Below are 16,057 nucleotides of genomic sequence, written 5' to 3'. Positions count from 1 at the left end.
CACAGATTTTCTACTTTCTTAGCCCCTGTGAAGTCATCACAGAAAATGAAAAATCCTGCAATATTGTGTCTCACTTGTGGAACAGCAATTAAAGCATATTTTTAGGGTACAAGGACTGTGCCATTTGTGACCATGTACACTGCAAATAGGCTCAAATTTTAAGCCACTCCAACCCCCATAATTCTTCAAATAATTTACCAAGGTTTACCAATCAATAAATATCTTTGGCATTGATTTACAATATTTACAAACTATAAACAAAAACAGGGTTTAAAAAACAAACATTCAATGCAAGATATACAGTCGATCTCAATCATGTAAACATTTAGACAAAATAAAAAGATCATAGTGAAAAAACCCCAAAACAAACCAAGGAAGTAGTGTGTTGCACTAGTGTGCACCACTGCCTGCCGAGGCCAACTTTGACAGCTGTCCGCACAGTAAACGCAGTGTAAACTTATCCTGAGATCACTTTCAACTAAAACAGTGTTCGTCTCATTCCAAAAATAGTTACACTACAGGTTCAAATATCAATAACATTTCAAAACAGGTGACAGCCTCCTTTATCTGGTATTGCTATTGCGTTGTATCAGCATGTAGGAATGCCCCCATTAGATAATTAACCACAGTGCTATGCAAAAGTATAATCCCCTGGATAATTATGGTGTGATAACCTCATACTAAAATGGATGCATGCCCCTAATCTCCACAATCAGTACTGAATATGGACAAGATATACTGTACATAATTTATTTTACTTTACTTTTTTTACATTACAAACATGAAAATCACAATTTTATAAGTATTCACTTTCTTTCTTGTGAAACCCCTATATAGACTCTGGTGCACCTAACTGTTTTTAGACAACACATATTTAGTCGCATGTCGTCCGACATCAGGGGTATTCATACTTTCTAAACAAAGGGTCTGTTTACTGTCCTTCAGACTTTAGGGGGGCCAGACTGTGCCCAGCGGGATTAAACAATGTCCCATCTTTGGTATTTGGAGGAGAAATAGTGCGCCATTGTTTGTGTCAGTAAATTGAATAGTGCCCCATTGTTTGTGTCAGTGGGAGGAATAGTGCCCCATTGTTGGTGCCAGTGGGAGGAATAGTGCCCCATTGTTGGTGCCAGTGGGAGGAATAGTGCCCCATTGCTAGGCAAGCAAAGGGCCGCAGTTTGGAGACCAATGACCTATATGCGATTACAACATCACATTCTATAAACTGGATCTGGAGAAACAGTTGGAACAAACAAAAATGGATTCCAAGCTTTTAAATCACACCTAAGATTTAACATATTTTAACATAGATTAGGTGTGGTCAATGATTTTTTTGTTTAAGCTTCTCTCTTTTTATTTTCACTTGGTGATGTTTGTGTGGCAGAAAAGCAATACTACTCTTTCCAAAGAGAACACTCTCCCCTTGGTAATAAACAGTTGTGGTAACATCATGCTGTGAGGATGTTTATAATGGCAGGGACTAGGAAACTGGTCAGGATCGAAAAAAGTTAGATGGACCGAACAGAAAACAGTTCTAGAAGGAAACTTGTTTCAGGGTGTAAGAGACCTGAAACCAGGATGAGGTTAATTTTTGAAGCCCTAAACACAGTCAAAGCTAGACTAGTTGTTCTAAACCAGGACTCTAAATGTTATTGAGCAACCTAATTGAAGCCCAGAGCTCAATTCAATTGATTAGTGCCAAGAATAGAAAAATTGCTGTTCATCAATAGTACCCAATACCCATCTAGAAGTGCAAAGCCCAAGAGAGGATAAAAGTGCATTGTAGAGAGAGAAAACCTGGTATCTAAAGCAAAGCAAATATGAAATCAGATTGACCAGCTCAACCTTAGGCCACTATTCACACTTGCTAATCTGGCCATTTGCGATTAGATGCAGGAGACCCCGCTGGGGTAGGTGGGGGTTTCCTTGCGATTAGGCACTGGCAAGAGCCCTAATAAATACAAAGGGAGGCTGACAGTTCCCGCAGTTTTTGTGGTCTCTTGCATGCAATTGCTCATGCAGCCCTCACTGGGTCTCCTACATCTAATCGTAAGTGGCCCCGTTCACAGGTGTGAATAGGGCCTTCAGGTAAACTTGTATTTAGCTCCTGTAGGTTAAAGCAAAAGGTTTGCTTTAATACCCCACCGCAGCATACATTCACCTTTTATTTGCTCCTCTGCTGCTTCATTCATCCACCAGGAGCACAGAATACCCAGTACTTCCAGATTTGAGCACGTGACTCTCTCTTCTTCTACTGATATGACAGTACTGATACTTGGTGATTGGCAAAGCCTTGTTACACAGGGGCAGTGAGACAGTCCTCAAACTTGTGCAAGCTCTGACAGAGTGTCCTTTAATCACTTTTTGCACCTGAATGGACAGTGGGAGACCAATAGGAGGGCAAGTATGCTCCTGCTGGAGAGAGCAGCATTACAGCAAACCTGTTGCTTTACTGTACATGGGCAAAGTATAGGCTTGTTTTAAATCTTTATCTTCCAAAGTAACACAGGACAGGCATGCAAAAAATAATTTAACTACCTTTACATGCTACAATGTTTTCACTACAAATTTAAAAGTATTAGAGAATGACCTTTGAGGAGTCCAGAGTTATCAATGGGACCTGGATACACATTCTGATCTCCCATCTGATACTTGTCCCAGCTGTCAAAACCCACATATTTCTTCCACTGCTTGAACCAGCGACTGTCAATCAAGTACCTATATAGAGGCAAAACAAAATTACATTAAACACAAGTCAGCATACTGGTCCCTAAGAAAATTATGAGACTACATATAGTGTATTTAAAACGAGAAGAAAGGGAAATCCTGGAACTGCTATCCCTGTTCTGGTGACAGCTGTAAATTTTGAATTTCCCATCACTATGCCCTAGTGAATGCCAGTTCTGACGCTAGACATACAATAAAGCAATAAAGCATAACAACTTGATAAAAATAATGTTCTTTACCAAGGAACATACATTCAACATTATTAATTATGCTACCAAAATTAGTGTGTGCTGTAAATTGCCTTCATCATTGTTCATGTTTTTTCTTGAGAAATTGGGATAGTGGCGCTGATAATACATATGTCCATCAGATAAGTCCTTTTGAGTGGAGAACTCAGTGTTAGCAACAAGGAGGGGAAGAGAAGAGAGGGTGTAAACAGTGTTGCAGTCCAGAGATCAGGGCTAGCCTTGTAGGGGAAGTTGAAAGCAGACTCCAAATATGCAAATAGACAAGAGACAGGCGTCTGTAGAACTGTAACATTTTAATATAACAAAGGTGCAATATCCACTTACATAGAAGTTAGGAGAGTAAGACACAAGTCCATCCACCCTGGCGTTAGCATCAGTCCCCGCACAGCAGAGTTCACCTCTGCCTGTAAGGAGGGGTGTCCTGTTCTGCAGAATCTCAACAGACAGAGGCTTGGATGGTAGCTGGCACTCGGTGGTGAGGGCTGGAATGCAGCGTTGATGTTTCGGAGAATGCGCACTGGCCCTTGCGCTAGCTCCGAAACATCATTGCGACCCACCAGTGAGGTCATCATGCCGACGCCGCTTTCCAGACCTCCCCGAGTGTTTTTTTCTTGCCAGAGGCTGTCATTTTGCTAAAATCCAGAGCCCCTGAGCAGCAGTAAATCTTTAGACTGCCAGCAGACTGGCTTCTATATTTTTGGCACAGTGACAAAATAGAGAGCAGCTGAGTATTTGTAGAGCAGGGTGAGACAGCATATTACTGGATTTTAAACATTATAGGCACTTATTTTTAATGTTTTACATATACCTGCAAAAGGGACCAGCCTGAAAGATCTATCGGGTCTTAATTTTCTGACTAAAGTTCCACTCTAAAAAGTGCATTGCAAACTATACTATATAACGACTCCAAAGTCTAACAGTCATGTTTATTATTCTAAATATTTGGAGGCATTTTCTATCATTTTAAATGATACGAGAAAAGCATTATCCTTTTAATAAACACACTAAGGTAAAATTTAGTGGTGCACCGAGATTTAAATTCTGGATGAACTTGGCCGTAAACCGAAAAATAATATATATATTTTTTAAAATGCAATTAATGTGGCTGGTGTTTTTGCACGGAAGTCAAAGGGACATGATTTTGCATTAAAGTCAATAGGGGGCGTTTTTGCACTGCATTGAAGTCAATAGGCAGCATATTTTTTTTTCTATTGGCAAAATGCCGATAACCCTAATTTCAGCCCATAATTTTCCCCATGAAAAACAAAGAGACCCCCATAACACCATAGCTCTCGTCTATTATCTACAGCAGGGGTCTCCAAACTTTTTAGTTAGAGGGCCAACAAATATTCACAGGCTGAAAAAAAAAAAATCAGTTTTATACAAGAACAAATTCAATTTAAATTAATATGTTTTACTTTTAGTTTTTTGTAATCAGCATATGTTATGGATTTAGAACAGAAAAAAAACTTCACTAAAACAAAGCAAAGACATTCCAAATAAACTTGAGCTGGTCAGATTCCCCCTTACATCAGAGTCCCCATCAATTTCCAATTACATCAGAGTCCCCTCCTACACCAGAGTCCTTTTCAAAGTCCCCCCCCACATCAGGGCCCCAAACAGAGTGAACTCTTATGCCCTGTACACACGACCGGTTTTACCATCAGAATAAAACGCCAAAGGTTTCTCCAACAGAATTCCTTTCAAGCGGTCTTGCCTACACACGGTCAAACCAAAGTCCAATCGTCCAGAACGCGGTGACGTACAGCACGTATGACGGGACTAGAAAAAGGACGTTCAATAGCCAGTAGCCAATAGCTTCCGCCTAGTACTTACTTCGGAGCATGCGTCGTTTTTGGTCCGTCGGAACAGTATACAGACGAGCGGTTCTCCCGCTTAGAACATGTTCTATTTCTAGGTCTGTCAGAATTTTCAAAAAAATAAGTCAAATGAGGCACACACACGATCGGAATAGACGATGAAAAGCTTCCGTCTGACTTTTTCTGTCTGACATTCCGCTTGTGTGTACACGCCATTACAGCAGAAGGCTGTAGTTTGTAGACCCCTGATCTACAGAACGCACCTGCACTATAATGATATAGAGAAAAGCAAGGCATTTTTTGAGACTCCATCAAGTAGTTTTTCCTTACAGTTATACGGCAGAAAACCATCCTTCCTAAGGTAGAACAACTCAGTTACAATCAAAACTTCCCAGTGGGTACGTATGCCTTTAGGGCCAGTTCACACCACATGCAGTCCAGTGCATTTTTTTTTCTGCATCAAAAATGCCTAGACAGTAGGTTACATGGATTTTAATGGCAAAGTTCACACCACTGCAGTGCGTTCCAGTCAACAAATGTAGAACGTGCTGCATCCAAAGAAAAAAAAAAAAACACAAGCGAGGGGGGAACGCACTGGAAGGCATTGAATACACGCATGCAGAAACGCATCCAGACTGAGTTTCTGTGGTGTGAACCATCCCCTCTTAGAAGGTCAGATAAAATGAGTATGAGTAACCCACAGCAACCAAGCAACATTTATCTTTTACAAGACCACGAGTGTCCGAAAGATGTCATCTACTTGGTTGGCTGCTGTGTGTTCTTTAGATTGTGTTCATGTTCCAGCAACTTTCTGAAATGGAGTAGATATACAAAAATAAATCAATCCTTTATTTGATGACTGCAAGTCTGTTGGTATAATTTTGATGATTCAAATGTAATTTTGGCTCTTAGAACTGCTGTGTACTATAGAATCCCTGCCAAGTCCTCATTTATGTGTCATGGAATATTAGTGGCCATCCTTTCTGTGAACTGAGCGCCTTCCTCCATTGCAAATGAACACCAAGTTTACTTCATACTTACTGGAAATAAATATGGAAATATATTAATTGTATTAATTTTCAGTCCCACTTGAAGATTCATTTCTGTTTAAGCAACACAAGCAGGTTCCCTCTGTGTATACGGGTTTACTTTTAGGTGGAAACTATTTTTAAATCATCTTAACAATATCAAATGCAGTGTGCACGATCAGAAACATTAAGTATATATCCTTCATTTTTACGTATGCATGAACATTTCCTTACCATAAAGCAGAGTTCCACCCAAAAATGGAACTTTAGCTGTCCGGATTCCTCCTCCCCTCTGGTGTCACATTTGGCACCTATCAGGGGTGAGAGGGAAGCAGGTAACTGTCTAACACATGTATTTGCTCCCACTTCCGACAAAAGATCACGGCAGTATCCACGGTGATCTACACCATGTCCACCCCCCCACCCCCCCGCTGTCTTCTGGGAGACACACAGGTCCCAGAAGACAATAGGGACCACTCGGAATGCGCAGCGCGACTCTCGCATGCATAGTAGGGAAAAAGGCTGATTCCCTTACTAGCAATGCCGGCGCCTGCACCCGGAGCTGAGGGACGGGTCGGCTTCGGGTGAGGACATCCATTCCTGGACAGGCAAGTGTCCTTATTTTAAAAGCCAGCAGCAGCTGCTGTACTGGTAGCTGCTGACTTTAATTTTTTTTTTATTTTAAGGCAGAGCTCCGTTTTAAGCCTAGGTTCACATTGGTACGATTTGGCAGCTATTGCCAGCAATGGCATCGGTCGAATCGGCGCAACACCAACTTTACAGCGCCACGCCGATTCCCAAAAGTAGTTCCTGTTCTACTTTTGGTGACTTTGGGGGGGCGATTTGTATAGACATCTGTGCAGATGTCTGTCAAATTGCTGCTGAAGTCGGACTGCATTGCCGGGTTAGAAATCGTGCGAGTTCCGATGAACTCGCATGATTTCTAACCCACAGCAATGTGAACCTAGGCTAAAGGGCATGTCTGAGCAAATTAGAACAAAACATATGCAGAAAACCTCTAATACATGCACATTTTCTCTCGCTGGTCCCCTAAAAAACACTGCCAATACAGAATAATAGGAATAGGCAGAGAGGCACCAAGCCTTCAATAGTGTAGCAGGTTTTATTAGTAGAAAAAGTTAAAATACAAGGCTTAAGCACTCAGATATTCACACCAGAGCCACTGACAGAGGCGCTGTGAAGCTGGGGCAGGATTCCAAGCGAGTCGCTGTGGGAGACTTGATCTGTCAAGGAGCTGTCAACCATCCAGGGTGCTGTGACCAATCAGAACGTGTTTCAGAGGGTTTTGGCAGATAACTTTCACATTGAGCTTGTTTCAATGTATAACACCAGCAATAGTAGGTATGTCTGTGAGTGTATAAGCTTTGTATTTTAATTTTTTTTTTACAAATCAAACTTGGTACACTATTGACAGCTTGGCACCTCCCTCCTCAACCCTTTTTTCTCATGCAGTGTTTGGGTTCCCAGCTCGCTCAGGGGGCAGCCTCTGCCAAAGCTAGCTGTTTGCAACAGACTCATTAACTAGTATTTATACTCCCGGGATTGTATACATTTTATATAGACATACATACATTTACACTTCAATTGCTTGGTAACGCAAATTGCTAATCAGCCAGTCACATGGCAGCAACTCAATGCATTTAGGCATCTAGACATGGTGAAGACGACTTGCTGAAGTTCAAACCAATCATCAGAATGGGGAAGAAAGGGGATTTAGGTGACTTTGAACATGGATTTACAGAGAATGGCCCAAAAAAGAGAAAATATTTAGTTAGTGGCAGATATGTGGACGAAATGCTTTGCTGATGTCAGAGATCAGAGGAGAATGGGCAACCTGGTTTGAGATGACAGAAAGGCAACAGTAACTCAAATAACCACTTGTTACAACCAAGGTATGCAGAATACCATCTCAATGCACAACACATCGAACCTTGAAGCAGCAGAAGACCACACCGGGAGTCACTTCTGTCAGCAAAGAACAGGAAACTGAGGCTACAATTCTCACAGACTCACCAAAATTGGACAATAGAAGATTAGAAAAATACTGCCTGGTCTAAAGAGTATCAATTTCAGCTGCAGCATTCAGATGGTAGGGTCAGAATTTGGCATAAACAACATGAAAGAATGGATCCATCCTGCCTTTCAGTGTTCTGAATGAAGCCAGCAGTAGAGGAAGCAAGTATCTGTGGAGCAATGCCACATAAACCGATATTTCCTGTATAGCGCCAACTCCTGTCACAGGCAGAGTGATACCAAATGCACTCTGTCTGGGACAGCAACAGCTGGTGGTGGTGTAATGGTGTGGGGGATATTTTCTTGGCACACTTTGAGCCCCTTAGTACTAAATGAGCATCGTCGCTGACCATGTCCATCCCTTTATGGACTACAGTGTACTCCTCTTCTGATGGCTACTTCCAGCAGGATAATGTACCATGTCACAAAGCTCAGTTCATCTCACCACTGGTTTCTTGAACATGACAATAAGTTCATTGTACTCCAATGGCCTCCGCACTCACCAGATCTCAATCCAATAGAGCATCTTTGGGATGTGTTGGAACAAGAGAGTCGCACCATGGATGTGCAGCTGGCAAATCTACAGCAACTCTGTGATGCTATCATGTCAATATGGACCAAAATCTCTGAGGAATGTTTCCAACACCTTGTTGAATCTATGCCATGAAGAATTAAGGCAGTTCTGAAGGTAAAAGGGGGTCCAACCCAGTACTAGCAAGGTGTACCTAATAAAGTGGCTGGTAAGTGTATATATAAATTAGCATTTTATACATAACTCTGATTTATGATGGTTTCTTCATTTGTATGTACAGATTTTTTTGGTTCACATACCAGGGGTGCCCAACCAGTGGCCCGCGACCTTGTGCTCTGGAATGGCAGGTTGACAAGCCAAGATCGTGGGTTGCTGACCCGCCATTCCTGAGCATCAGTGTTGTGAATGAAGCCAGCAGTAGAGGAAGGAAGCAGCTGCGGAGCAAAGCCACATAAGCCGATGTTTCCTGTATAGCGCCAACTCCTGTCACAGGAGGAGTGATATCAAATGCACTGTCTGGGACAGTAACAGCTGCCGATACCAGAATGGTATTAAAGGTAAGTTTATTACTAAAACCACAGTGTATATATGGGCATATCTGTTCTGCAGTGGTTACTGGGCTTCTTCCAAACTGATCCGCAGGTGCAGCACAGTGCACCTGCAAGTTACCAGCACTGAGCCATAGACTTCTGTTATCACCTGCAGGTTTGGTGCGCTTTCAGAAAGTGCTACACACCAACAGGATATAAAAGAAATCTGTGGCAAAGTGCAGCTAACACACAGGTGCACTGCGCTGCACCCGAGTTGTGGGTAAGCCACAGAGCATCAGTGCGAAAGCAGCCTTAGGCCCCTTTTACACGATCGGTCTGACCCAATTGGACCATTCACCTCTATGGAGTGGCAGATGTAAATGAACTTGTGTCCATCTACACCCACCCACCTACCACCGATCCGCTTAAAAAACAGAAGGGGGGTCTGTCCCCTTCCATCAGGGTGAACAGAGTGCGATTTTGATGCGGTGCAGAAACTGCACAGAATTAGCTGTGAATTCCGCACCACATCAGTGTGAACCTAGGCCTTAGTGTGCATTTGTGGGGGGGGGGGGGGTTCTGTTCAGCAAAGAGGCGCAAAAAGAATTAGGGCTCTTATTCTTTAAACTGAATCTCCAGGCAAAGAAAACATTGTTTAAAGTTGTTTTATTTGCGCCCCCTGGCCTGTAAAGTATTTTCTGTCCATGTTTTTATATATACTGATCAGCCAATAGATTATGACCACCTACCATTGCCCATCAAAGCATGGACTCCACCAGTCCTAGGAAGATATTTTGTGGAATTTGGCACCAAGCCTTCATTAGCAGATCCTCTTAAGTCCTGTAAGTTGCAAGGTAGGGCCTCCACAGATTGATCAGACTTGTTTTTTCCTGCACATCCCACAGATAATCAGTTGGATTGAGATGTGGAGAACTTAGCCAAGTCAACACTTAAAAATCATTGTTGTGTTCCTCAAACCACTCTTGAATTCATCAGACCAGGACACCTTCCATCTTCCATTTCTCTGCAGTCCAGATCTGATGCTCACGTGCCCATTGTAGGTTCTTTTGGCTGTGAACATGGTTCAGCATGACCTGACTGGTCTACAGCTACGCAGCCCCATACCCAACAAGCTGTAATGCACTGTGTTCTGACACCTTTCTATCGGAAACCAACATTAACATTTTCAACAATTTGAGCTACAGTAGTAATTTTATTGGATTGGAATACACAGGACAGCCTTCACTTCACACGTGCATCAAAGAGCTTTGGCCACCCATGATCTGGTCACTAGTTTTCCTTCCTTGGACCACTTTTGGTAGGTGCTGACCACTGCAGACCAGGAACATCCCACAAGAGCTACAATTTTGGAAACGCTCTGACCCAGTCATCTAGCCATTACAATTTGGTCCATGTCAAGGTCACTCAAATGCTGCCCATTTTTTCTGCTTTCAACACATCATCTTTAGGGACAACATGCTCACTTGCTGCATAATACATCCATCCCACTTTCAGATGCCATTGTAAGAAGATAATCAATGTTATTCACATTACCTCTCAGTGGTCATAATGTTATGGCAGATCAGTGTATATGGTTGCTTAACCACCTCAATACAGTGCATTTTCACCCCCTTCCTGCCCAAGCCATTTTTCAGCTTTCAGTGCTGTCACACTTTAAATGAAAATTGCGCGGTCATACAACACTGTACCCAGATGAAATTGTTATCATTTTTCCCCACAAATAGAGCTTTCTTTTGGTGGTATTTGATCACCTCTGCAGTTTTTATTTTTTCCGCTATAAACAAAAGAAGAGTGACAAGTTTGAAAAAAAAAAACACAATATTTTTACTTTTTGCTATAATAAATATCCAATTTTTCTTTCTTTAAAACAAATGTTGTCCTCAGTTTAGGCCGATACGTATTCTTTTACATATTTTTGGTAAAAAAAAAAAAAACAAACAACGCAATAAGCGTATATGGTTTGGTTTGCGCAAAAGTTATAGCGTCTACAAAATAGGGGATAGATTTATAGCATTTTTTAAATTTATTTATTTATTTTTTTACTAGTAATGGCGGCGATATTGCGGCGGACATATCGGACACTTTTGACACATTTTTGGGACCATTCACATTTATACAGTGCTATAAAAATGCACTGATTACTGTATAAATGTGACTGGCAGGGAAGGGGTTAACACTAGGGGGTGATTGAGGGGTTAATTATGTTCCTAGTGAGTGTTTCTAACTGTAGGGGGAGGGGACTCACAAGGGGAGGAGACCGATCGGTGTTCCTCTGTACTGGGAACACACCATCGGTCTCCTCTCACTTGACAGGACGTGGATCTGTGTGTTTACACACACAGATCCACAGTCCTGCTGTGTTACCGGGCAATCGCGGGTGCCCGGTGGACATCGCAGCCGCCGGGCACACGCACCGGGTGCCCAGTGACACGGCGGGCGATTGCCGTCAGCGGGGCACGCGCGCCCCCTGGTGGGCCGGGAAAGCGAGGGCGTCATAGGACGCCCTCCCGCAACGAGAGCTGCGCTGCCTGGCCGTCAACTGGTAGCCGGCGGTCGGCAAGCAGTTAAAGTGATTATAAAGGAAAAATAAAAAAATAAAAGAATAACAAACATGTTATACTTACCTGCTCTGTGCAAAAGAATTGCATAGAGCGGCCCCAAACCCCTCTTCTCGGGTCCCCTGCCGGCGCTCTTGTCCCCTCCTCTCAGTCTAGTGCCCTCATGGGAAGCCGGCCTTGGTCGCGGCCCCTGCTCCCTCGCGACTGGCTTTGATTGACAGCAGCGGAAGCCAATGGTTCAGCCCGGACTTGAGCTAGGCCATGCCCCCAATGTGTTTCACTCCATCCCTTGGAGCTTAATCATGGGGAACCCCATGATTAAGCTCCAAGGGGCGGAGCGGACTGCGCATTTCAGGTACATGATGTCCAGCTTATGGATCTTTTCCTTTGATATTCTTGTGCTATTAGCAGCACATAATAACAAAAAACACAGCATGGCCAGGTATGCTGTAATCATAGAAACTACACAACTACATTACTGCTAAAGCATGGAATGTTCACATTTATGTTGATAAAATGTAATAGTTCGGCAGCTTTCTACTGGCATTTAAAACATTAGTATAGTGGAAAGTCAAGACAATCTCTCCATCTTCAGTTTCTCAGTGACTTACTACTTTGTATAACTACATCATGGACTTATTTACACCAGCTTTTATTTCATGCTAGTGTCTGACAGAGATTTGTACACAATGACAATGTAAGGTGGTGTAACTTTACAATCAAAATAGTCAAGTCTTTAATCAGATAACACACTGGAAGGTTGCAAATATTCTGTATAATTGGGACTATCATAGTGAAGTGACATGCCTGCCTCCAAAGAAAAAACATGTTTCTAAATATAGACTTAGGATATATATGGCAACCATTGTTCTGAAGCAATGATAACATATCTGCCCTTGCACTTGACCGGGTCTACATGTTAGCTCATTGAAAACAGCCCACATCAGAAGTTCTGTTGTAGAAACAGTGAGCTGTTAAAGAACATCTGTCATGGAGAAATACAGTATGGAGGCCAGGAGAGCTGGTATTCTTCCTGCCTTTTGTTGGGACTAGAATTGTGTCTCCCTACACACACACACAACCCTGTAGCCTAGGATTGCAAGGCACTCTCCTTCTCTTCCCTGATTCTCCCTTCTAAAAGCTAAAAAACTGACTCCAGACTGCGCTGTTCACTGTAAACTCTTTCCTGTGAGGACAAGGCGTTCAGGGAAGCAGCACTGAGAGAGCAGCAGCTAGCAACATTGAAAGTTGTAAACTGCAAAGTGCTGGGGTAAAATTTGCAATAAAACGTTTACTAAAGAATGTTTATTTTATTGTGCTCAATGTATTAAACATTTTTCCTCATTCATAATTCTGACCATCTATGGCCAGCTTGTTGTTTAATCATTACTGATGTCGAATCAACAAACAAATTTGTATCAATAGGTGTGCTTTTTGTTCGGTAAGGTCTATTCATTGCAAAATCAAATGTTAGAAAAAGCAAAGAAAATCTATCGAACATCCAAATGTTCTGGGAATGTCCTGAGGATTTGCATATGAATTTTCCAAGACTTATCTTTAGAATTTTCATTTGAAATTCTATCCATCTATGGCCAGCTTTAAACTAAAAAAAACTCTGATGGTAAAATTCAACAAAAAGTTTTTAAGGGGGACCTGATTACATGGCACATTCACTCATGGCACATTCAAAAACAAACAGAAGGGGATCTGTCCTCTTCCATGTAGGCAGGTTGCATTGGAGCTAGTTTGGTGTATATGGACAGCGGAGTACCTTTACATCTGGCTGCCCATAGAGCAGATCGGGCTCTGTCCAAGTCCACTCTGCAGAAGCTGAGAAGACATGGACCTGTCATCTGCCTGCTCTGCAGACAGATCCCCTACTGCTGATCTCAATGGAGTCCGCTCCATGGGCCCAAATGAGTATGCTCCCGTTTCCCTGTCTGCTCTTCCTCTCAGTGTCCTCGCCTCACCAGCTCTGACTGATAGATTCCTACACATGCAGACAAATGCAGCACCACTCTCTCTGCTAGCCTGCCCGGAGACACCCCCCCCCCCCCCTTGAATTCTTAGTAATGTTACAAATCTTCTCCCATGTGTCTGCTTCTCTCCCATATTGACAGCAGGAAAACCACATTGTCAAAGAACACAGCCAGAGCGCTTGCTGACCTGTAACTACTGGACACTGAGCAGGAAGCAAAATATTACTATACCTCTGATGCCTCCATAAAAATGACCTATTACTACAGTGGGAAAAATAGTACTAAGTGATAATAAAACTAATTTATTAGTATGCTCATTGTCATGCCCCCCAAACACCTTCCCTGCACCTATTTGCCTTGCCTCGTACCTCAGCCACTATACCCTTCCCTCACATATACTGCCCACTGTCACATCCCCGCTGTCATACCCTGCACCGTACTCCTCTTCTGCACACACTTCCCATGGTCATTGCTTCCGTACTCCTCTTCTGCACACACTTCCCACTGTCATACCCTCAGTACTCCTCTTCTGCACACACTTCCCACAGTCATACCCTCCGTACTCCTCTTCTGCACACACTTCCCACTGTCATACCCTCCGTACTCCTCTTCTGCACACACTTCCCACTGTCATACCCTCAGTACTCCTCTTCTGCACACACTTCCCACTGTCATACCCTCAGTACTCCTCTTCTGCACACACTTCCCACTGTCATACCCTCCGTACTCCTCTTCTGCACACACTTCCCACTGTCATACCCTCAGTACTCCTCTTCTGCACACACTTCCCACTGTCATACCTTCCGTACTCCTCTTCTGCACACACTTCCCACTGTCATACCCTCCGTACTCCTCTTCTGCACACACTTCCCACTGTCATACCCTCCGTACTCCTCTTCTGCACACACTTCCCACTGTCATACCCTCAGTACTCCTCTTCTGCACACACTTCCCACTGTCATACCCTCCGTACTCCTCTTCTGCACACACTTCCCACTGTCATACCTTCCGTACTCCTCTTCTGCACACACTTCCCACTGTCATACCCTCAGTACTCCTCTTCTGCACACACTTCCCACTGTCATACCCTCCGTACTCCTCTTCTGCACACACTTCCCACTGTCATACCCTCCGTACTCCTCTTCTGCACACACTTCCCACTGTCATACCTTCAGTACTCCTCTTCTGCACACACTTCCCACTGTCATACCCTCCGTACTCCTCTTCTGCACACACTTTCCACTGTCATACCCTCCGTACTCCTCTTCTGCACACACTTCCCACTGTCATACCCTCAGTACTCCTCTTCTGCACACACTTCCCACTGTCATACCCTCCGTACTCCTCTTCTGCACACACTTCCCACAGTCATACCTTCCGTACTCCTCTTCTGCACACACTTCCCACTGTCATACCCTCAGTACTCCTCTTCTGCACACACTTCCCACTGTCATACCCTCCGTACTCCTCTTCTGCACACACTTCCCACTGTCATACCCTCCGTACTCCTCTTCTGCACACACTTCCCACTGTCATACCCTCTGTACTCCTCTTCTGCAAACACTTTCCACTGTCATACCATCCGTACTCCTCTTCCGCACACACTTCAAACTGTCACACACTCCATACTCCTTTTCTGCACACACTTCCCATGGTCATACCCTCCGTACTACTCTTCTGACACCAGGATGCATTCACACCATTTCACAGTAACCATGAGATAAAACAAAGTTCAGGAATATTCCTTTATCCCATTGTTTTGCAAATCTATGTACACTAAAAATTGTATGATTGAATCGGTTCTAATATCGCTGTTTAATGAACCTGACAGCTTATTATTCTAAATATGAATACTTCATTTTGTTTGCAAATATTAAAGATTCTAACTAACATCATGAATAAGTCCTTACATTTAACCGTTTGCCGCTTGTCATATGGCGGCCAGGCGGCGCGCGGCTCTCGTTCTGGGAGGGCGTCATATGACGGCCCTCCATTTAAACAGGGAATGCGCGCGATCGTGTGTGCGCATCCCTGTTCCTTCGGTGGTGGCGTGTCACGGAGACACCGCTCGCCACCGAGGGGGGTGAACAGCCATTGGTCATGGCTGTTTACCACGTGATTGGCCATGATGAAGTCACGGCTGATCACAGATGGTTCCGCCCCACTGTGCAGAGTGCATGCGCGCAAACACTGGCGCACTGCTTGTGCATGTCGGTGGCAGTGTGTTCCCGGGAACACTGCTTGTTACCGACGCTGGTAAACAGTCATTGGCCGGCGGCTGTTTACCATGTGATTGGCTGTGATCCTTTCAGAGCCGATTACTAAATGTCAACAAACCGCGGAAACAAGATATTACTGGGTTCTCCTCCTCACACACCGATCGTGTGTGAGGAGGAGATTGCGGTAACAGCTCGTTACCGCTTACAGTTTACACCAATCACACTGATTGCGCCCCCCCGAAAAAGAAGACATGTCACCACCCATCAAAGTACCTGTCTCAGTTCATCTGGGTACCTGTCAGTCCATATGAGTACCTGTCACAGTCCATCAAAATACCCAAGTACCTGTCACAGTCCATCA

General features: G+C 43.6%; 1 protein-coding gene across 6 annotated transcripts in view; it reads right to left on the bottom strand.

Moving 5' to 3' along the window:
* The window catches only part of USP15 (ubiquitin specific peptidase 15), a 190,694-nt gene that overhangs the window by 138,831 nt on the left and 35,806 nt on the right, over positions 1–16,057 (bottom strand). For all 6 annotated transcript variants that reach the window (XM_073619986.1, XM_073619990.1, XM_073619988.1 and 3 more), the window contains exon 2: positions 2,591–2,718. In XM_073619986.1, coding sequence (XP_073476087.1) covers positions 2,591–2,718 — 128 coding nt within the window. The remainder of the gene's footprint in view (positions 1–2,590; positions 2,719–16,057) is intronic.

Source organism: Aquarana catesbeiana, linkage group LG03 (genome assembly GCF_042186555.1).
Source record: "Aquarana catesbeiana isolate 2022-GZ linkage group LG03, ASM4218655v1, whole genome shotgun sequence".
In the NCBI taxonomy this organism is placed as follows: Eukaryota; Metazoa; Chordata; class Amphibia; order Anura; family Ranidae; genus Aquarana; species Aquarana catesbeiana.
This window is presented reverse-complemented; position numbering and strand designations above follow the sequence as displayed.